Raw genomic sequence first — 22,929 nt, forward strand, 5'->3', positions numbered from 1 at the left:
CACTTACCTATTGATACCTTTCCTAGGCATTACTGCTCCCCCACTGTCCTCACTTTCCTTCTAGCCAATGAACAAGCACACTGGAAAGCCCATCAACTTAATGTATTTAACAAGGGAGGACTTGGTCTCAACAGGTGGAGCCAGAAGGGATGAATGGGTCAAAAACAGCCTGCAAAGCAAACAAATCTGTCAGCTTGGAGTAGTCCCTCCCCCAGCATCCATTGCAAGTGACCGAATTATCCCTGTATCAGTGTTGAAAATGCAGCTGTAATTCTGGAGTTACTGGTCACTCCTCTTAAATCACACAGCAGTTCTGTGTCTACCAGCCAAGGTACAATGCTATATTCACTGTCTCACACATACATGCACACAGAGGCAACTTTATAGCATAATTGAAGGCAAAATGCATAATGATCCATTCCCCCTCTCTTTGCCCTTCCTAAGGAATGGAAGTATGAGAATCCTTACAGGAAGGGATGCATTGAATAGTGGCACATACCAGTGCATGTGACTAGCAATTCACATCTTCTGTCATCATAACCACTGTGAACACTGAGGGTAACCACACAGGTGGTATCTTTATTTCACAAGATTAAAGATACAGTACAAAATGAATCTGTACATCTTTCTATTAACAGAATTTGTTTACACAATTATATTACATTTGACCAGCCTTTATACTGATTTTAAATACAAAATAAATTTACAAAACTCCTACAAGACCCTTTAAAGAACTGTAGCTGATAAAAACAAAGGGTTCCCCCCAATAGTCCCTATTTGCCATATGCATTTGCAGTAGTTCAAATCAAACTAAATCTTTTCAGTTTAATATTCTTTGAAACAAAAAAATAGAATTTTAGTTCATTGTTGCCTATCTAAAAGGAAAGCAACTTGCAAAGGTGAGTGTAATCCCCTTTTATAGGCCAAAACTAGCATATAATAGGTGGAAATTAGATAATGCATAGTCTTAAAAAGTCCTTTCACAAGCCATATCCTAATGTTCTTCCCCCAAATTAAAACAATAGATTTTTTTTTTTTTTTTAGTAAGAGTAGCTGACTTATGGAAGATAACTAAAAAGTGAGTAAAACTATCTGTCTCGCAAGAGTCTCACGAGAATGTTTGTATCAAAGGCCTTACCTTCTATTACACTTTCCTATCATGGACAATATAAAGCAAGAAAATTCTTTCAACAGATAGCTCTGGGACAAGTTTAACCAGTGATGAACTAAAATCCTGTTTTCTCAACAGTTCAGTGTTTCTTTTAACTAGCAAGAACAGCTAATGTCTTTGATTAATAATTTGAGATGCAGAATAATGCATTTCTTTATATTTTCCCAGTTTTCCTACATATAAAAATCCCACCAATAACACTTACTGCTCTGTAGTTCCATTTTCTGTGCAGGGAAAGAAGAGCATGTGTCTATGAAGGTCAATTAGGCAGGCTCTGGCCTATGTTACTACACACAAAGAATACAACTTTTCATTCAAACCATGCTGAACACACCCAGAAAGGTTTCTCTTAAATCAAGTTTCCCTTCTAAAATACTCCTGCATATAAACTATAAGATAACCTCTGTGCTACACAAAAGGAAAAGTACTTCACTGCAGTAAACTGAGCAACTCAGCTTCTTTAGGAAAAAGATGCTTGATTAACTGAGTGCACAACAAGGAACATATTGCTAGTAAGAGTTAAATATACTTTCCTCAAAATGCAAGTTTCAGAACAGGGTAGTAAGGGATTGTCACTAGAACTTAAGTCATGGTGTAGATAACTGATTTAGAAAACTTATTCATATCTTTAATCCCTGAGTTAACTTGCCATTATTTATGGTAAGTACCTTTTTCTTCTACCACCACGCTCAAATGAATGTCATCTGAAAAGTAAGTGGTAGTAATTTGGTGGAAGGGAAAAAAGCAGGAGAAAGACTTCCTTATTGCTTCTTCAAAAAGCATTTTTTTAAAATGAAGTAACTTGCTGATCTTCAATTGTTTCTTCTGCTGATTTTTTAGATGTAAAAATGCATCAGATTCACTCAAAGTCATCTATAAGACTGTCACATAGCAGCAGTGATGAGAGATTCTCATGCAAGTAAAAGAGAACTTTTAGAATTTAGTTCTAATAGATCAACAACCAAAACAATTTAATAATGCAGTAACAAAATTGTTAAATTGCCTAAGACACCAATACCAATGAATGAATGGTATTTAACTGAAAAACACTTTCCATATAATCTTTAATTTACTCATGCCAAGCTAGAACAAGTTAAGTGACAGTGGCAAAATATGACAGAGGGAGTGTTCAGAAGTCACAGATATCTTGGAAATGCAGCTGGGGAATGCTGTACACATAAGACACTACATTTAAGTTCAATACTGTTTCATCTGCTAATGATGATTGAGACTGAACAAGGCATTCCTCTACCACAGGCTGCAACCCTATATACTAAAATTAAAGATTTGTCTTCATTTGACCAGCATAGGCATTGTGAAGTACTGAGTTCTACCTATAATACTAGTACCTTTAATACTAGTCATCCGTGACATTTCCATTTACAGAAAAATGGATTGCTTATCTTCTATCCCAAACTAGAGGCCTATTGTGCAATGATCTCCCTGCACATGTACCAAGTATGAAACCATACCAAACTCTCAATTCTAAAAAAAAGTGTATTGATATGTTGCTGCCAATACACCAGAAAAACATTTGCATGAAAAGAAGCCCTTAACTCTTTAAACACAACAGCTTCTGTCAGAAAGCAGCTAAAGCCTCCTCATTTGTATTCATTCAGCTTTATGATAGTATATTCAGAGGGTTTAATGCTAGTACAGAAACCAATATTTCACTACCACTGGAAAATAAGAACAGACACTTATGCATTTCATGCTCCTAGACTATTCTGCCACTGCTTCCCATCCCCAGCCCCAGAAATTATAGTTCAATGAAAATAGTCAAAGTGAAGATTCCTCTTGCAGTCTTAAATCATCAGTCCACAGGTCACAGTCTTTACACTCATTAAAAGGCCTTTACACTGACCTGGTGGCATCAAGAAGCCACTAGTCTTCTTTCTCTTTGGATTTTCTTGTTACAAAGGGTCCTCAAGATGGCACAGCCAGAGACTTTACTGTGACTTTCCTCTATGCCAGAGGTTGCCAACAGCGAGAGCATCCCTGTAGCTTTGGAGTAGCATCACTGGCATAAGCCCATGCCCTTTTGTAGAGAGCATGCATTTTTGTGGCTCTTTTTCATTGATGCATTAAACAGATGCATGCATGAGATAAACACATTTCTTTCTTGCAGTGCAAATCACTAACAGGATTGTTTAAAATCAAGCACAGAACTTCCAACTCCAAAAGCAAGTCAGCTAACTCACTGAGATTTCTGGCTCTCTCCTTTCTTCAGTGTGTGCAGTAATACTGGTGCCTTCTGCTATCTAGACTCAGCCTCTTAGTAAAGACAAATTTAAATGTAGGAACTCTACCAAATGCTTTCATGTCATGAAGGACTGCAAAGTACACAGGCTCCTGAAAATTTTGGAAGTATATGAGATCTGGTTGCTGTGGACAGTTTTCAACTGATGGGCTTTACAGACCCCATCTGTCCCACTCCACCTCATGGGCTACATACTGACTGCTGAGAACTGTCTAAGGGGAATGGAGGAAAATACCCAAAACAAAAAAGCACAAATGGAGAGTAGCATGTTTGCTGGCTTAGTTTTACAGGGTTTATCAATAATCTATGTTAAACCATCCAAGACAGCCTAAAAGACCAAAGTGTAAGAAATACTAAAAAAATGAAATAAGGACTATAGAAATGCTTGGGATGCAGGTCAGAAATTAAGTTCCTAACAGCCCCAATCTATTCAGCATTTGAATATAGGTCAGCTTCTTGGAATTAAATTGGACATAAATTTATTATTACTTTTATAAAGGGGAACTGCTATCAAGCAGGCAAAAACCTTCCACTGCTAGCCTTCTGTCTCTCTGGGAGATGAAAAGGACTCTGAATAAAGAGGAACTAGGTACAGCAGGCAACATTTTTGTAGTAGCACTCTTGTGTTTCCATGAAAAAAGCAATAGTGTTATTCCATTGGCACTGAAATAACATTCAAATCAGTTTCAAAATAATTTTCTTATCCCTGAAAAAAGGCATCATTCTAAGCAGCTTTCAAACATTTTTTTTAACTTCTTTGTGCCTCTTTTGGGGAGGGACTGTGGATCCAAAGTCCTAATTCACAATGAAAATTGTTCCTTTTGGAAAAATCCAGTTCTTTCACTGAGGCTCTTGTTGCTATTGTGGTGGTTGATGCTCTGGGGGCGGTTCTTGTTGAGGCACAGCTGGCCGCAGTCCTGCTGGTCTGGGAATTGCTTGGTGTTGCCTTTGTCTGTAAGCTATAATTGTTCCCAGGAGCAAGGCGATGATAGTCATAAGGTAGAGGTCCCACTCAGGCCCCAGCAGCTGGTCCATATCAATGTGTGAGAATACCTCTCTTATCTAAGAAAGAAAAAGTCCACATCATGTCAAAGAACACAAATGGGAAATCACTTGGATTTTGACTTGTAACACTTTTCACATACAAGTCTCAGTTTTAAAACTTAGTGGCTCTTTTCCTCTCTGAAAAAAGAGTTCACAGTGACATTTTCAGTTTCCAGGAACTAAAACACCATAGAGACTAACAGCCATCCTATAGAGAATGAGGTATCTATTTTCTATTTTAGAGATGAAAGTTCCACTATGGAGTTTTGTGGCTTTCTCACGAATGACAGAGCATTAAGCCTCAGGACACTCGTGTGGTACAATGCTGACATTCGTGCAGGTAATGGACAGGGAATTTTGATTGAAGTGCCTTTTTCTAAGACCCCAGTTGCATAAGGATTAGCCAACACATACTTCCATGCTTCACTACTGTATCTGATGATACTATACAGTCACTGCCAATTTAAATCTGCAGTAGAAGACCTAAATCTAGGAAAAGCTGCATTCTGCATACTCACAGCTTCTGTGAGTGCTACGTGGGTATTTGCCTGATTGACTTAAGTGTTTTGACTTAAGCCTCAAGACTACTATAATTTGTCAAACTTTGCTGAATTGTCTGAAACTGCATTTGCTCTAAGTGGTAAGAACTTCCATACCATTTTAATTTATTAAAATCCAAACAGGCAGTAAGATGTCAGAACACTGAGAAATATTGGAAAGACTTCACTTAAATTCCAGACAAGTTTTTTTTCAGGGCCACCACCCAGTAGAAACACTACAAAATACCTAAACTATCTAATATAAATACATTTTTTTCCCCACAGAGATCAAACACAAGTATAATGGGGTTGTTACAGCTGAATATAAAATAGCACAAGAATCAGGGATAATTTTTTTTTTTCCCTGAGCAATTATATCAGTTAAATCTGCTTCATTTTGATAGCAGATGGTCATGGATAAGAACAGTCAAACAGTTTTGAGAAATTCTCTTCAAGGGAAGAACAGCACAGAAGAGCACTGCCTGTGCACATTTCAGCTTCACAGAGTTGCACAAATAGGAACGAAAGCTTCAGTGACTTTCTTAATATGCAACAGCAGAAAACAAATCTATCCTAAGCTTGCAGAAGGTTCAAGCAATACTTCTACTTAAGTAAAATTACAAATTGAGCTACTAAAAATAGAAAACACATTTGCTTTTCTCTTTTAACTCTGCATTACTTACATTGATTTCTCGTATGTACTGCAAGGAATAAATCACGCCAAGCTTGCAAAGTGCTAGGAAGACTGGAACCTGAGCATCTGGGCTTGCTTCAGCTGCCATGTCATAGAATCGTTTTGCGAGGTGAATATCCTAAAGTTAAGAAAATTCAAAGTACAGTTTTGAAGAACTTGAAAAATTAACCATAGGTTTGTTTTTTTTTCCCAAGAAAAGTTCACCTTTGATGTCCATGCATCATTACTTCACATAGTTAAGTGTGAAGTCAATATACTTGTCTATTGCCTATTGGTGAATGTATTGGGAGACATGCTAATTCCACTAGTTGTGGACTTAATTGAATATCAGCAAATGTACTCTAACAAAGCAGACTCTCAGTGTACAGCTCACTCACCTGCTTGATGCCCAAGCCCTTCTCATGCATGTAGCCCAGGTTAAACATTGCTTGAGCACTGTGCTGCTGTTCTGATGCCAGTCGATAGTGAATAAATGCAGTTTCGTAATCAACATCGGTACCAAACCCATAGAAATGGTAATCTCCAAGTTTAATTCTTGCAACAGTATATCCTATAAATCAAAAAACAACAAAAAAGGATAAAATAACTAGGCAAAGAAACCTTTTTGGCTTCCTATGAAGATGCAGTAGGAACGTTAGTATTACTTTTCACTGTTTGTACAAACTGTTTATCTTTCACCATCCCCTCACATAAACAGGTTTTATTTTTGAAATTTGGTTAAGCGAACCACAACACAGCCAATTTCTATCTGCAGGTAAGACCTTTCCTATTAACCCTACCATTTTTATTGTTATATAGCAGTATCAGCTGCAAGCCCGTAACATGTTCATGATCAGTCCCTTATTATAGAAAAATTTTTCATTTGCTATATGACCTTTAAAGGATTCAACTTCTTTTTAAAAAGCAGTAACACTGGAAAATTAAAAAATTTAAAAAATCATCATTCATGTCATCATCTCAGTTTCTTAATTTTAAACTAAAAGCCTTGGAAGTCTGATTTTGCATGGTAGTCTTGCTCTAAAGTTAAAAACTAGTAGACAGATATTAGTGTAGATGAATCTCTTTGGAAGTTAGATTTCTCAAGATATTTCATCATTAAGTTCACTTTTGATTATTTTAGGGTAGGTAAACAAGCACCAGACTATACATTTGTGTTGTTTGGACATCAAGGATGCATTCTTCATCAATGCTTTCTTTGAATAGGAAATTGCATTTCTTAATAAATGATGAAAAGTAACAAATTGCTCTTATTTTTCCAAGCAGATATACTTTTAGAAAAGTCAGTGTAAACATGGCTAATGTTGTTGAACACTGCTCTATAATTCCATATCGAACAGCAAAAGAAACACAAAGTACATTTGTATTTTAGTCCTTTTAGTCTTAGAATCACAGAAAGGCTCAGACCTGCAAGGATATTGTAATAACACTATAGCTAACAATAGACAGAAGAACACCAACTACCCTATCTGGGATACAACTTCTGTTAACAGGAGGAGGTAAATTTTCCATCTTTACATCTTTCATAGCAAAACAGATGAAATCAGATATTAATGGCTCTACTAAATGTTAAGGAAACCTTCCTGACCCTTTGGGAGGCACTGTGGCCATCACACTCCCACCACTACAGACTGTTACTGCATGGACTGAAGCTCCTTCCCCCTTCACAGTGTGGCTGGAAGGGCTGATGGCTGCTTGACTCCCTGCTTGTGCCACTCACACAGTCAGACAAGCTTTCCTTACTGGTGGGTTTCCAAGAGCAGAGTCTCAGATGCCTGAATCTTTTAAACAATTTAATAAGGACACAGTAACACAAAAAACAGCTTGAGCTTGTATTTCTGCAGAGGAATCCCAAACAAAAGAATTCCTGGGCTTTTATACCTTCACAGTCTGTTCATACGTAAGTCTGGGGTCCTTGGCTCCTGCTGTGTCTTGTCACCTGCCTGGGCCACCGGTCCCAGGCCCCTTGTTATGGAAAAGGTTGGCAGTTCATGGCTCCTTGCCTTGGGCTCCTCCCACCCAGAGCTCAACCTGCAGCTCACACTGCAGCTGCAAACCTACACTGAATGTATTCCTCAACATAAAAAGAAACAGCTTGGATTTGAGAGGTACAGGCATACCTTGAGAAGCTGCTCTATTCCAGTGAAGCAAAGCTCGAGGATAGGTTTCATTTTCTCCTACTATGCTAGCTTCTTCTAAAGAAGAAAATAAACCAGTTAAATAGAACCATGGTATAATGCACACACGACCACAAAAACCCCCCTGCTTATCTTCAGTCTGCTGAAATATGTTAAAAACCTGAAGCAATCTGAGTTATAGAACAAACAAGATTCAATGCATCTGAAACTTCTAAAAACCCCTTTCATTTATACAGCCTTTCCATTTATCTGCCCACATAAGAGAGCTAGGAACAAACTATATAATTTCACCCTGAACTATGGCTTACTAAGCATCTCTCCCATTCCAGCTGTAGGAGATTCTGATGCATACTTGAGGAATGACAGAAAATGCAAGTTTTAAGAGCACATAATTTGAAGTTTGACAAATACAAGGTTGAAGTATAACCTTTTATAGTTTTGGCCATCTGAAACCCAGGAGTAGTCAGGTAAAACAAAGGCTTAAACTCCTTAACCAGCCAGACTGCAGTCTCTTACATGGTAGCCCTTTGGCTACTTCAGAAGTTGTCCAAGTCACAATATGAAGGTTCATGAACTCTCAGACAATTCAAATGATTTATAAATTGAACTTCTAGTGTAACTATGGTTTCAGCTGTACTGTCCCACAGCTGACACAAAGATTTTGTATAAAACATATAAAGTAATTTTAAATCACTCTCCAGTTGAGAAGCAGATATATCTGAGTAAAGACAATTAGGAGTTTTAACTCAGGGAAAAATGCTGTTTCTTTGCACTTTCAGCCAAGACTGTCATTACTGCACCTTATCTAAAGATGATTCACTCAGACACCTTTAAAAAATATTAACTGGAAATGAAGATGTTAGATTAGCTCATCAGCCACCAAAAGGTGCTTTCAATACTAAGATACAAAGCTGGCAAGGAGACCTAGATTTGGTTTAGATAAAGTTTAAAATACTGGGTTTTGCAGTTTGTAGAAAGAGTTACCATTGTACTTCCATTGTCTCCCAATGACTTGAAACTCTAATAAATCCAAGTTCAAGCCATCTAGTTGCAGTAAAACACACAGGACAAGTTTTTTTAAAATCTAAGAGAGTCAGCTGCCCAGTTCCTTACCCCTCCTTCACAAGTAGCATCAGTAAAGTCACACAAAGAAGGTGCTGAGAAATTACATCACAAGAGAGAGAACAAAGGACACTGAGACTTCTATGCATAGTACAGGTCAAAAGTAAACCTAACGCAATCCCTGCATTTACAGTTGTCCTTTGGAAATCCAGAGAATTTTTAGCACTGTGCAATATTCTAAAAACTCTCTGCTTAGGCCATTTTAAAATCCCTAAGTCAGAAATTGAATATATTTTAACTTTAAGTCTATGAAGTCATCCTTACAAGTGAAAATGAAAACTGATTGCTTTCCAGTGTGAAGAGCAGGAAACAGGACAAGAGCTTCATTAAAGTTCTAACATGCCACCTCCAGAAAAACCCTTTTCAGTATATATTCAGATTCTTACTCTGATCAAGTATGAAAGCAGCATTGCTTTGTGCAACTTCATAGCCTTGTTCTGCCAGAAGAAGATATTGAACTACAGCAGAATTTGAATCACCATCTTTATAGCTGTTGTAGGCAGTCATCAGTCTTTCAGACCAACGCCCCCGTTCACAGACATTCTTAAACAACTGCAGAGGAAAAAGGAAGGGGGAGGATACTGGTTGTCAGGAACTTCAAAAATTTAGGTTTTGCAAGAAGTAACACTTTAACATTCTGATGCCTGTTCAAAATATTTGTATTTCACATGAAAACATATCAAGCAAACTCCACTGTTCAAGACAAGATTACTTTAAGATACAAGTTGCTAAGCAGATAGATGCTGAGCAACTCGTAAGATTCTTAGTAAGTAAAGACAGTAACCTGTAAATTCAGACTCTTACTCAGAATTATTTAGTATCTTAGTTTTGTTACACTTAAATCCAAGTATAAAAGAAGAATTTGGTACTTATAAGTTACTTTTGCTTGCTTTGCATTACATTCTATTGATTTTCTTCGAAGTTAATAAAGGAAATACAAACCTGACATAACAAAAAAGCCAAAGATTTTTCTCATGAAATACAAAATTTTTCTAATATATCACTTTTCCCTTTTGATAGCCTTTACTCTGCAGTCACTGCTGGAAATGTCCTATACAGGCCGATGTGGTTACAGCCAATCTCTTGCAAGTCAGTATTATTGATGCTGATGACCAGGTGACCTTACCTCAACAGCAGTATGACAGGATCGCATCACTCCAGTGCCAGTAGCATGCATCTGAGCCAGATTATAAAAAGCGAGGATGTGGCCACCCTGAGAGGCCAAGTTGAAATACTTCAAAGCTTGTTTATAGTCTTTCTTGACTCCAATGCCATCTAAAAGAAAGATTAAATCATTGCTATTCATTTCTCTTGAAAAGTAGCATTGTATGAAACAGTTCTTACTCTTCAAAATTACTCTAGAAAAGCTTTGTGAAAAAGTCAGGGAAAAAAAGAATGAAATACAAGTTCAGTGTAGCACACCCATTCTACATGCATACTTCTAATGCCACCTAGTGAACAGTGACTGAAAGGGCAGGTGCTTAGACCTGAAAAAGGTTTTGATGCCACTTACTGTAATACATGGAACCTAGTTGAAGCTGACCATCAACCCATCCCTGTTCTGCAGCCTTCTGGAAATACTTCAGTGCTAGATCATAGTTCTGCAGGAAGATTTGGTCCAGTCATTAGAGCCTTGCAATACACCAAAGTTTAAGAGAGAAAATATGCATGTGCACATATGAAAGGACAGATCTCTTTTACAGAAAAATTACAGCAAGATTTTACAGTGAAAATATTCCCCTGTTCAAAATCTGGAAGCAAAAAATGAAATAGACTACAACGATATTTAGCCCATTGTAACTCTGCAGCTATCTAAAAGCTGGCATTCACATACAGCATTGCTATAAACAGTTATGCTTCTGTTTCTGGAATACTTATTTCCTCAACTTTGGGCTAATTCAAATTTTGAGTATCTGTTTGCATAGCTAAATATAAAACCTTTAACAAGAAACCTTCCTGTGGGAAAAGCAATAAAGCAAATGAACTAATTAAAAGTTTCACTGTTCCTCCACTCCCACAAGAGTCATAAAATGGGGACAGTTAGGATTTGTTTTATTTCACAAGAAAATTACAGACAAGCCCAAATATATGGTTAAAATGCATGCTTCTATGCATTTCTAACAGCTTAAGCAACATTTTCAAACTTCTGAGAGCAAAATCAGGATGTTTCTTTCATAGCTGCTAATTCCAAAGTGCATTTTTTTTTTACATTACAGATTTCCTCAAGGAATTTTCAGTGTGACAGAATCTTCACAATGAAGCTTTCCACAGTATTTCCCTCCAGAATAAAATAAATCTGTCGACAACAAAAAGTCACACAATCACCTATGCTTAGAAAGACGACTGTCAAAAGCTTACCACTGGAACACCTCTTCCGTAGAGGTAAGCCATTCCTAATCCACTCTGTCCAACTGGATTACCCTGAAAACACAGAAAAACACTTCTGCAAAGAAAGGCAAAATCTTCATCTATATCTTTCAAATCTGGTATGTCCAGAACATCATGAAAACATATAGTACTCAAGAGAGATTAATTTTTTGCTCCTAGTAATACTTATTTAAGGAGGAAATAGCATGTACAGTAACTTTTATTCAGTGACTACACACAGCTGATGAACAGGGGGAAAAATTTCCAATATTATTTATATAAGCCTACTGTACATTTTTACAGTGTCATACAAGATGTAGAACCCACAACCCTAGAAAGATGGGGCATTAGTAGCTCACTTATCTTTACTTTTCTCAACTTCAAAATGTTTTGGGTGCTACACAAGTACCCAAAACAACTCCAGGAACTCTAAGAACCCTGTTAAGGGTGAAATAGTGGCTGTCCTGTGGGCTACATTACTAACCACTGCCCCTGCAAGAGCAGGCACTATGGCCCTACTTCAGTGCCAGGACAGGCAATGGAACACATCAAAGTTTCAGTCAATGCAGGGTGAGCACACAGAGATCCTCACTTTAGCACAGCGTTGTGGAACTGCATTCAGACTGTGGAATATAAGAACCATGAAGGCAGTTATCTTACAACAGTTCCTTCAGAACTTCATCTACTGTGTTTCACATGCTGAACACCCTTCCTGGAGGACTAGTCATACTTTAACTGCACAAACACTACCACAAGGGATAGATCAAAGACAGATACAAGGGATCAAAAAACATCATCCCAAAGAGCAAGCAGTCTAATGAGATGAGAAGTATAAAACTATTATATATTCACATAACAGAAGCACTGTAAATTCCTGTGACAAGACCACTTCAAATTAACAAACACCAGCACTTCACAGAATTGCAGACTATTTAGGTGGACAGTATTTCATATTAATGAAATAGAGTTAGACTCTATTCATGAGAGTTAGACTCCTTACGCTGAACAGAGCTTTATGAAGCACCATGGCCTGAACAGTTTTTGACATCTTAGGCAAGTGAGACTGTGGGCTAATTAATCTGGGAACAGATGTCTGCACATGAAAAAGCACATGAAGCATTTGCAGCATTTCAGAGCTTATCAATTTAGTGCACATGCTGTAGTTCCACCTTACAGGTAATCATACCATATCAGCAGCTTTCTTGAAATACTGAAGGGCAGTTTCATTGCTCTGAGGTACAACATCACTTCCTTCTGAATACATCTGAAAGAGAAAGCCATTACTGAAGAACAGCCAAAGTAGTCAGTTTAGCATGAAGACCATGAAGCATCTTCACTTTACATATTGAGAGGAAGTTACTGTACTTAGATTATTCTATCACATTATTGAATAATCATTAAAACTTGTCCAGAAGCAGAAAATACATCTCTCTGCTGTAAAATTCAGAGGGTTTAACTTTCTAATGGAAAATGAACTACCCATAAAATTAATTTTTTTCAGGACAATACCCTTAATTTTTAATTTCTACTCATGTGCAGTGAAAAACACACAATCAGGCAAAAATCTTGAGACCAGTGGAAATCAAGCTGTATTGGCAGTCAAAATACTTTGCAAAAACAAAGCAAAAATTGGTTACTAAACACAGTTCACTTCAACAATAATTAGTGACAAAACAACCAAGAGAGAAAGCAGGAACTGCAATCTCTTCTGTCAGGTGCCTTGAACAGCATATTATGCTATATTTTTAGGCTTTAAGGACATTAATTTTGAATCCTCTACTACAATGACAGCCTGAAAAAGATGACCTAGAGCTGGTGCTGACTGTAGCCTAACCTTAGAAGGTACTTAAACAGAGTAATAAGGATTTAGATCCTCACAGGCTGAAGGTAGTCTGCAACCCAGATCTCAGACAAGTGACCTAAATACCGTTTTAAGCAGTAATGCACTATAATCGCTGCCAGCAGCCTGCCAATCGTGTTTTAAATTAAAAATCATAGAACAGACTAGGTTAAAGATCATCTAAATACAACTACCATGCCATGGGCAGGGATGCTAGCCACTAGACTAGGTTGCTGTGGGCCCAAACCAGCCTGGCCTTGAACACTTCCAGGGATGGGACACCCACAACTTCTCTGGGCAACCTGTTCCACTGCCTCACCAGCCTTTAAATAGAGAACTTTGGCCTAACATTTAACCTAAACCTCTCCTCATTTAGTTTAAAACTATTCCCTCTTGTCCTATAACTACCTGTTGCGCAAAATGGTGCTATCCCTCTTTTTTATAAGACCCCTTTAGGTATTGGAAGGTTGCAGTGAGGTCTCCATGGAGCCTTCTCTTCTCCAGCCTGAAAACCCCCAGCTGTCTCAGCCTGTCTGCACTGGGAAAGTGCTCCATCCCTCTGATCATCTTGATCCTCTGTATTCACTCCAACAGGTCCATGCCTTTCCTGTGCTGAGGACTGCACACCTGGATCAAGTACCCCAGATGGGATCTCACAAGGGCAGAGTAGAGGGGGAGAATTGCCTCCCTCAGCCTCTTGGCCGCTCCTCTTTTGATGCAGGCCAGGATGCTGTTTGTCTTTTGGGCTGCAAGTGCACACGGCTGGGTCATGTCCAGCTTTTCACAAATGAGATCCCCCAAGTCCTTCTTCATAAGGCTGCTCTCAATAAGTTCATCTCCCAGTCTGCACTCATATTTGTACAGGTACAGCCCTCCCATTTGCACTTATTGAGCTTCATGAGGTTCTCATGGACCCACATCTCAGTTTGTCCAGGCCCCTTTGGGTGGCCTTCCATCCTTCTGCTGTGTCACTGCACTGCTCAGCTTGGTGCCATCAGCAAACTTGCTGAGATTGTGCTTGATCTCACTGTTTGTGCCACCAGTAAAGATATTAGAGAGCACCAGTCCCAAGAAAGAGCCCTGAGGGAACCTCCTTGTCACTGGCCTCCACCTGGACATAGAGCCATTAATCACAGCTCTCTGGCTATTCCATCCAGCCAATTCCTTATGCTCCAGATATTCCACCCTTCCAACCCATGTCTCTCCAATCTGAAGACAAGGATGTTGTATGGGACCATGCCAAGGCCTTACAGAAATCTAGATAGCTGATATCAGACATTCTTCCCTTGCTGACCATTGTTTTCACTCCATCACAGAAGGCAACCAGACTGGTCAGGTAAGGTCTGCCCCTAGACAAAAAAGTCTGAGATAACTGAAACAAAGACCCACCCTGCAGATAGAGTCAAGCTTTAGTGCAAAGTAATTACAGGCCTATTGGCAATTCTGACCCAGATGCCTCACTTCTCTACACAGAATGAAACTGGAAGAATTTCTTTCCCATTTCCTTCACAACTTAGTATTTCTTGCTGGGCAAAGTTTTGAGAAGCCTAGTTTCTCCCCATACATTGTATGGAAAAGAATAGTTTCCTATTTAGAGTTTTGAATTCCACCACAGAAAAAGGACATTCAAATATTTAATTATTTGATTAAAAAAAAAACCAAAACCCTAGTTCAGGCACTATTAAAAAAATTTCAAAATCCTACAGTAAAGGAAAACTTAGACAAGACATAACATACTGCAACACTCAAATCTTGCAGAAAAATTCAAAACAGGAGCTAAACTGCAATACTTAGATTCCAGAATTCAAGTTTTAGATTGACTGATAGCAGAAAGTAGGAAACTTTCTATCTTTCATTGCAAGGCAGTTTTCTTACTTTTGAGAGTATTTGTATCTTACCTTTCCTAGAAAAGCCATAGCATGGGAGTTGCCAGCATTAGCTGCTTGATTGAAGTATTCAAATGCTCGCTGTACAAAAGAAAGCAAGTGCCTTAATCACCATCACTATGATTTGAGCAACTTGTCTGGCAAATGGAATAGAGATAGGTAGATTTGTTTGCTAAGTTACCAGGTTCTTCTGGGAATAAAAGTTACCAATCCCACCTAATTTAATATATTGTGACAGGGTTCTTCACTTATATAATTGCACTATTCAGCAGCAATCCCTCTAACCAGCGTATTACAAAAATGAGAAGGGGAAAACCCAACAAACTGCAACTGCTACTATGCACTAGCTACACAGGTAAATCTTACTTTCTTATGGTACCATCAAACCCTGTTTAGAATAGGTGAGATTTGCCAGTTCCTATTCTACTTTTACACAGAAATTGATTATACTCCTTCTGACCACTCACTATCATCTCTGAACCCTCCTGAAGCAGTCATTTTGAGGTATTTTAAATATGATGACTAATAAATAATTTCTGTTAAATAATTCCTGTATTGGATTAAATAATCCTCAGGACTGCACATCCTTAGCTGTTAATTTTTTCAATACATACTTCAAGATGAGGTTAGCTATTTTAACTTCCATAAGCAAGGTAGCTAGCTTGGCTTACAGCTGCAGAAGTTCTGTTTTCTATGCACACTTAAGATGTTTAATATTTAAAGTTGCAGTGTTTTGTCTACAGAAGCAAAATATTCTTGCAAGCCACAGACTACACTATCATCACTAATTCAGGTCCAGAGCAACATGAAGACTGTACCACATTTACAAAAGCTCAGCCAGTTCCAGTACTACTTGCTAAGAAGTTTTAATTTTTGATATTCTCATTTTTAAAATGGTTAATCTTAAACTAGCCATGTAAAAAAATCGGTTCCATCTTCTAGTCACATAAAAGTTAAGTTTTTTTGAATAAGGCTACTGAAATTGTTACATAACTTACAGTGGTACTTAAACACTTTTACACCACTTTCTCAGTTATACTTTCTCCCCCTCTGCCTAGTGAAATATGCATCAGAGATATAGAGAAAAGGTACCTGATGATTTTGCTCTACTCCTCTTCCCCCATGCAAGTGCAACTGTCCAAGGCCAACCTAAAAAAAAAATTTTACATCACAAGTAAGTCACTTTTCCCTTGGGACTTCCCTTTTCTAGCAATACAGATACAGGTGAGCTAATTACATGCACAAAGATAGACAATATCAGAGTTAAAGATGCCACAAAGTTTGAAGGCACAGATTTGATTCAGTAACTATAGTACAGTCCTACTTTTTCACACTAGCCTAAATGGAAATTTATCCTAGATAGAAGCAACATATTGTCCTAGATGTAAAGTAACAAATGTTCATTTGAATCCTGCCTAAGTCTTAAGTTATACATGACCAAATTGGCTTGGGACAATTTGCCTCTGTTAGCATCCTCGCCTCCTGGACTGTGTGTAGAAGGGGTCCAGTCTGCAGCATGCAGAAGTCACACAAGAGCAGGAGCAGTGAGAAACTGAAATCCCTTGTCATGGCCAGTATTTTGACCTACCCTTCCTGCACAACATCTGAAGTTATCCATGAAATATCCAGTCTGGCTGGTTTCTAGTGAAAGCCAAGATCTCAATCCTAAGATGCTAAAGCTATTTTCAAAAAAAATTGCATTTTTTGTCCAAGTTCTACCTTAAACACACTAGATCATAAGTCTCTTCACATAAAAACTAAGGGGGAAATAGGAAACAGGTTGATTTGGGATGGAGAGAACACTAAAGCTCCAATGTCTTTCCATATTTCATAAACTTGTTCCTGTAATTCTTGAAAATGTCTGAATGTCATCAGGTGAACTGAATCTTACCTGTGCTTGTACATCTCCTTTCTCTGCTAAAAACTGGTAATACTGGATCAAGTCTTCTTCTAGCATCCCACTTGCCATTCCTGGATTTTCTACTTCATCTGCTAAGCGAATTCGCTGAACCACTGTGCCACCAGTCAAGGAAATATCACTAGCAACTGGAAAAGAGATGAGATAAATTTTCAGACAGTTTTTTTTCAATACAGAAGTTACACTATAACCTAGTAAAACCAGATGTCTACAGAGCTTCAAGCTGTTACTCAAGAGAGAACTAATTACTTTGATACCCTCCAAGACATTTCAATACAGATAAAAATAGCTTATCATAATGCAGAGCCATAACTTGTTTAATATCAGAAACTCTCTATTTATACTATTAGTGTTGGAAGCATTTTAGTATCTTCTAGTTGAATGATGGAGAACACCAAGTCAAGAATGCTACCCTAGTAAAAAGTTTTTACCGTGATTAGCTACAAGTCGGTAGTGAGTGAGAGCAGATTCACAGCTCTGAAGGACTCCTATCCCAGCCCAGTACCGGTAACCCTGGAAAGGAAATGACAAATATGGGACTATCAATTACTTGAGAACATACTACTTGCAATGTTGCAAACTTCTTTCACATTACTTGATCAAGATTTGACAAGACAATAGGCTGGACAAAGGCTATGTAGAATTGTAGCTTCCTAAAAAACCAATGACTGATACTATTAAAGGTTAAACATTGCCAGTATAGTTCAGATATTACTCAAGAAAAAGCAAATTAAGTAGAAGGATGTTTAAGGGTGAACACGTAAAGCCTTTTATTTACATATTGCACTTTGTCTTAAATCTCACAATACTGATTAAAACAGCATTTTCTGTAATGATCTCTTTCACAGTTCTCATTTGATTACAAAAATTTTAAGTCTGACAATTCTGATTTAAGCAAGAGATTTAAACATGGCCCATCACAATTCATAGTAGCACATAGCTTAAAATGAGCAGACTCATCCTTGAATTAAAAATGAATAATGGGGAAGATACTACTGCCCACCCAATGCATGCAAAATGATGTAGTATTTCGATGGGGTATTCATATAGAAGGAAATCTTAACACTGAAAATGTAGGAGTACAAAAATACTCTTGCATGTTTAAAGTTATTAACCATCTTACTTACCAAGATCATATGAGCGATCAGATTTCCTCCTAGAGCTCCAAAAGTGTAATACACCAGGGCCTTAAAACAAAAATCACTGGTTATTTAACATCAGCCCCCAAGAGAAAACACAAGACCAGACACTGAAAATTTCTGAATTACCTTAGCTTGACTCGAATTGACTCCTAAGCCAGACGCATATAGAAATCCAAGCGCCTAGAAATACAAAAGCACACCTTTTAAAAAACCACAGATCAATTCTCCTGGAACACATAGGCATAAAGATTCAAAGCTGTAAAGAGTATGCCAAGCTCTACCTTCAGTTTGGTGCTGCCTATATCTATGCTCTTCCCTGCCCCTTTCAAAGTATGAAGTTTCAAAATCATTCAGTTGCTTAGGATGCTAAGAGAAATTAGTGTTTCACCAGAATTCAGATGAGTGAATCAAATGCAAGGAGCAGACTACTACTTCCCAGAATATCAAGTGTAGATCCAAAGGTCCTAAACAGTGAAAGTATCCCACTTTAAAAACTCCCAAGTGAAGCTAAGCAGTATTTGTTAGGTTATTCATGTACCCAGTTTGCCTCAGACACCAGTGCAAACATCTGTGAACCACAGCCTTGCACAGAAGACTCATACTGTTTGCTTCACAGATCCTAAGAATTCGCAGTTTTGCATCTGCTCTACCACTGGTTACTTGCAACTGTGACTACAAATATAAACAATCAGAATGCTCTGAGATATTTATCTGAAGTTCTTTCAGAAGTTATTTTTGTTCTTAAGATTTACATAGTCATTGCTCTACCTATCACACCTGTTACAGCTGGTAGATCAAAACAGAAACTAGTAGCACAGAAGATAGTGTAAAAATGTCTGTATTTCACAGTGTTCTAAGACTATTCTAGGCAATCTGAAAGCAGACACAAAAATTCTCATGCAGACAGTCTTGAATTTTAGATCAATAAAAGTTAAGGTCATCACTGAGAGATAAAGTCTCTAGAGAAAATACGTTCCTGCTTTCTATTGTTAATGGGTGCTCCACAATTAAACACGGAACAGCTGGAAATTTGGTAGCCAAAGAGAAGAGAATGTTAATAGCTCTTTAAGAAGCTGGCACTTCCAAAACAAGTGATAACTAAACAATAAGTATATGCAGGTATGAGATATTAAAATCATTAACACACATATTTTATGACATTTTGTAACAGTAGGCATGAATAATTCTGAGTTCAAAGGCACAGGGACAAAGTAAGTCCCAGTACACTAAATACATGTCAAGTTTCCTGGGAGTTTTTATTTCCTAGATTATAAACTGGTGTCATCTCAGATAAAACTGCAAATGAAAAGTCACAACATCACACAAAAAGCCACATAAAAAGTACACAGTTTCAGAAGGTTAGCTGGCTGGAGTCACCTACATATACCTGTTTTTTTGACTTATACATACAATGTTGTCAGTCATATAGCAGGGAAAAAAACCCAAACCACCACCATCCCATATTTCTGGTAGTTAAACATTTTAAAACTCAAACAGAAGACGTGTTTGTGTTTACTTTGAGGGTACAGGTGCCATCTATAAAAGCATCCTAGAGGAAGTACAATCTAGAAACCTATATTTATAGGTTATTTTTATTTCATTTCATTTATAAACCTATAGAAGGATCTAAGGATGTACATACCATTTGTCCTTTAGGAGAACCTTCTTCTGTTAGCTTTTCAAATAGTTCTTTTGATGACTGGATGTTCTGCTTCAGGTAATCCCCAAACAGCAAAGCATAAGACACTTTCTCCATGGCCTTGGTATGATTCATGTCAGCTGCTTTCAGAAGATACTGATATGCTCTTAAGAGAAAACAATTTCTTTGTCAACTTGAAGCAATGTAGCAAATTTCATTCATAGACCTGAAGATTCTGGAGAGGGGTTTTGTTTCTCTCTTTTAGCCTTTATTTTCTAAAAATGAATCTAACTATAGTCATTTGTTCCAGCTACAAATCATCAACATAAGCAACAACACATGATTTAGTTAATAGACAAGCTGAATTCTAATGTTTGCTCTACTCCAAAAGGAAAGCAGTATGTATTTCCTCTCCTCTAAGACATACAAGAAATGTAAGGTCCAATGATGATATTTTTGTAGCAACAATTTTTAGTCTTTACTAGGTGTCCAGTAGAACCACTCCCGTAACAGTCTCGTATATCACAGCAAAGAGAAGCAGCCTGAAAAAGACTATGTAGTCTCCACAATCTGAGTGCAAAACCACTCCAGTGAAAACACCAAGCCTTGGGCCCAAGACAACTGCATACATGATCAATTTTGTGCTGAAAAAGTCAGGTTAAAAAACAGAGGGATCTCTGGATACTCCTCTTTCTATTTCATTCTCAGAACCAGTAGCCCTTGAAAGCAATTTCACAGCAGCTGGTTTCACAGCAATTGAAGAACTCCTAACCTTACATGGTTACACAGTATCAGCAAGCCTGCTTCAGCTTAGCCTCAGGGACCTTTGAGAGCACTCCAAGATTTTCATTTACCTCTCCTTTCTATTCTCAGGCTTGCTCTTTAGGACAGACTGAGGCATACCCAGTTCTTCACAGAAGTTCATCTTCTAAGAAAGCGTAATGTGTACAAGAGAACTAACACCTAATATTGTTTTAGAATTCTTACAGTACTTCATGCTAAAAAAATACTACTCAGAATCCAACAGATATTGCCTCTCTTTGTCTTCGCCAAGGTGCAGACAACTTTAGCTGTACCTTACTTTCCCTGACACAAACTAGAAATACACTCCTTTATTTCCACAAATGAATCTAAAATAGTTATAGTCCTCACATATTAATTAACTGAAGTCCCCACTTACTGAGAAAGTTGTCAACATGAATAGGAAGAAGACGTAAATTAACATAGCAACTCTAGATTATAGTGCTAAGTCCACAGCTATTTAATCGGTAATTGGATGCCTTCAGAAAAGAAAGTAGAATGAAAAGAACACTAATTTCTAATTTCTTTATTTGTCTACAACCATTACCTCTTCTAAGAACATTAATTATTAGAATTATAATGATTTGTTAATTTTAAGTTTAATACTATTTTTATGGTGACCAAAACCAACAGAAAGGAGGAGAAAAAATGGCGCAAGACAAGAAATACCAAATTTTTCCCTCTTCATCTGTGAAGCAGAATGAGAACCAGACTGTAAGAAGCATGTGAAAAGGGCAATTATCTCGTATCATGTTCCCAGGATTTTTTCTGGCCAGTTGCCATGTATAAACTAGAGCACTGCAGCATCACCTTGCATTAAGTCAATGTTTTGATGACACCCACTCTTCAGAAATTCGTCTTACACAATTTTTACTGCATTCAACGGAATGCAGACATATTTTTTTTTTCTAAATACCCTGTATCTACTATCTATCTTTATGACTGCATGGTTTGATGTTGAGTCCAATAAAGCTCAAAATCTCAGGACAGCTCATTCAAATTCTTTTTGAGTTAAGCAAAAGCGACCAGCCATATCATCTTTCTCCTGTGGGGGCAGATGAGGTATACTTACACTTTCTTCTGAGCCTTTTTACTACTTTCATTAAGGATTTTCATTCCAATCTGATATACATCCTCAGCTTCTTGCATCTGCCTTCTCTTATTAGACTGCTCTTCAGCTAAAAAAAAAAAAAAGAAACGTATATTAAGAACTCAAATTATACCACTGAAGACTATCCTCTCAAAATTCCTATTTGTTCTAAAGGGTAAGCACAGCTAGAAACGTGCTTTTGAAGACCAATGTGGTTACAAAAAGCTGTCTAATGGATGTGTTTGATATATTAATAGATGACTTTGTGTGTGATGTCTCATGTATAAGTTTGCTGATAAAATGTTCTTTTCATTAATTGCTCAAAAGCAAGCTGTGCAGGTTCCTCCTTCAGAAAGCCATTTCCTAGAGAAGGGTTGCCTTTCTGTAACAAATCAGTAAGTATAATGGGCAACACTGTCAAACCCCCATCCTCCTACAGCCTCAGAAACAGTTCTATAGATGCCTTCATTGCAAGATTTCCAAATCAGGTCTGGGAACTGGCATTTTTTAAAACTACTTCCATTATGAAAACTTTGCCTTTATAACCACTTGTTTATTATGGTATGAAATGGTCACAGACTTCTACATCCTAAAATAAAGAGCACTAAGAGGACTGAAAAGACAAACCTAAAAAAGCATTACTTGAACAAGAACAAGCCAAAAGGTTGCTTACATTCACAGAAGCCCCACTTTTGATCTTTCTTGTAATCATAGGTTGTTGCACACCAAAGCCTGCCATCTTCCCTCCCGTCAGCAGTGCACTCTGCATATTCCTTTTCCATAAACAAAAATGGAAAGTGGCAAGGTTCACCATCTGCAGTGCCTCCAAGAGCTGTCAAAACTGAAAATACACACCACGCAATTAGACTACACTCCTTTGTTCCCAAATTTAAATCATATGTTACAAACAGACAAGTGCTCCTATGTTGGTTTTAGGTGCAATCACGACAGAACCCCACACATGACCAAATGCTATATTGAAAGTACTGGAGTATCAGCAGGGAGTACACTCAAACATACAACTATATGAAAAGATTTAAGTGAAGTTACTATGATGCAGATGAAAGGATTCTCATCACTATGAGTTTGGTAATTTTCTACTCGTAAAAATACTTAGATTAAAATAATTATTTCATTTTGCCAATATATTTAGTTGCATTCAAAATGACTTTGAATAGCATAATTTATAATTTCTCATGCACTAAAACTTCAAAGGTTACTGATTCTAATATAATACTATTTTAAAATAAAATCAAACTTCTATGAAGACTAAGAATTCTC

General features: G+C 37.6%; 1 protein-coding gene across 1 annotated transcript in view; it reads right to left on the reverse strand.

Annotated features, from left to right (window-relative positions):
* Window positions 1-559: 559 nt before the first annotated feature.
* Window positions 560-22,929, reverse strand: part of SEL1L (SEL1L adaptor subunit of ERAD E3 ubiquitin ligase) — a 33,082-nt gene continuing 10,712 nt past the window's right edge. The window contains exons 4-21 of the mRNA XM_030239994.2: window positions 22,322-22,489; window positions 21,631-21,736; window positions 19,761-19,923; window positions 18,245-18,298; window positions 18,104-18,163; window positions 17,408-17,489; window positions 16,950-17,104; window positions 16,151-16,207; window positions 15,071-15,139; window positions 12,519-12,596; window positions 11,324-11,386; window positions 10,479-10,566; window positions 10,092-10,240; window positions 9,352-9,517; window positions 7,826-7,900; window positions 6,086-6,258; window positions 5,698-5,826; window positions 560-4,493 (exon numbers count right to left, since the gene is read on the reverse strand). Coding sequence (XP_030095854.1) covers window positions 4,290-4,493; window positions 5,698-5,826; window positions 6,086-6,258; window positions 7,826-7,900; window positions 9,352-9,517; window positions 10,092-10,240; window positions 10,479-10,566; window positions 11,324-11,386; window positions 12,519-12,596; window positions 15,071-15,139; window positions 16,151-16,207; window positions 16,950-17,104; window positions 17,408-17,489; window positions 18,104-18,163; window positions 18,245-18,298; window positions 19,761-19,923; window positions 21,631-21,736; window positions 22,322-22,489 — 2,039 coding nt within the window. The 3' untranslated portion in view covers window positions 560-4,289. The remainder of the gene's footprint in view (window positions 4,494-5,697; window positions 5,827-6,085; window positions 6,259-7,825; window positions 7,901-9,351; window positions 9,518-10,091; window positions 10,241-10,478; window positions 10,567-11,323; window positions 11,387-12,518; window positions 12,597-15,070; window positions 15,140-16,150; window positions 16,208-16,949; window positions 17,105-17,407; window positions 17,490-18,103; window positions 18,164-18,244; window positions 18,299-19,760; window positions 19,924-21,630; window positions 21,737-22,321; window positions 22,490-22,929) is intronic.

This window comes from Serinus canaria, chromosome 5, assembly GCF_022539315.1.
Source record: "Serinus canaria isolate serCan28SL12 chromosome 5, serCan2020, whole genome shotgun sequence".
Taxonomy (NCBI): domain Eukaryota; kingdom Metazoa; phylum Chordata; class Aves; order Passeriformes; family Fringillidae; genus Serinus; species Serinus canaria.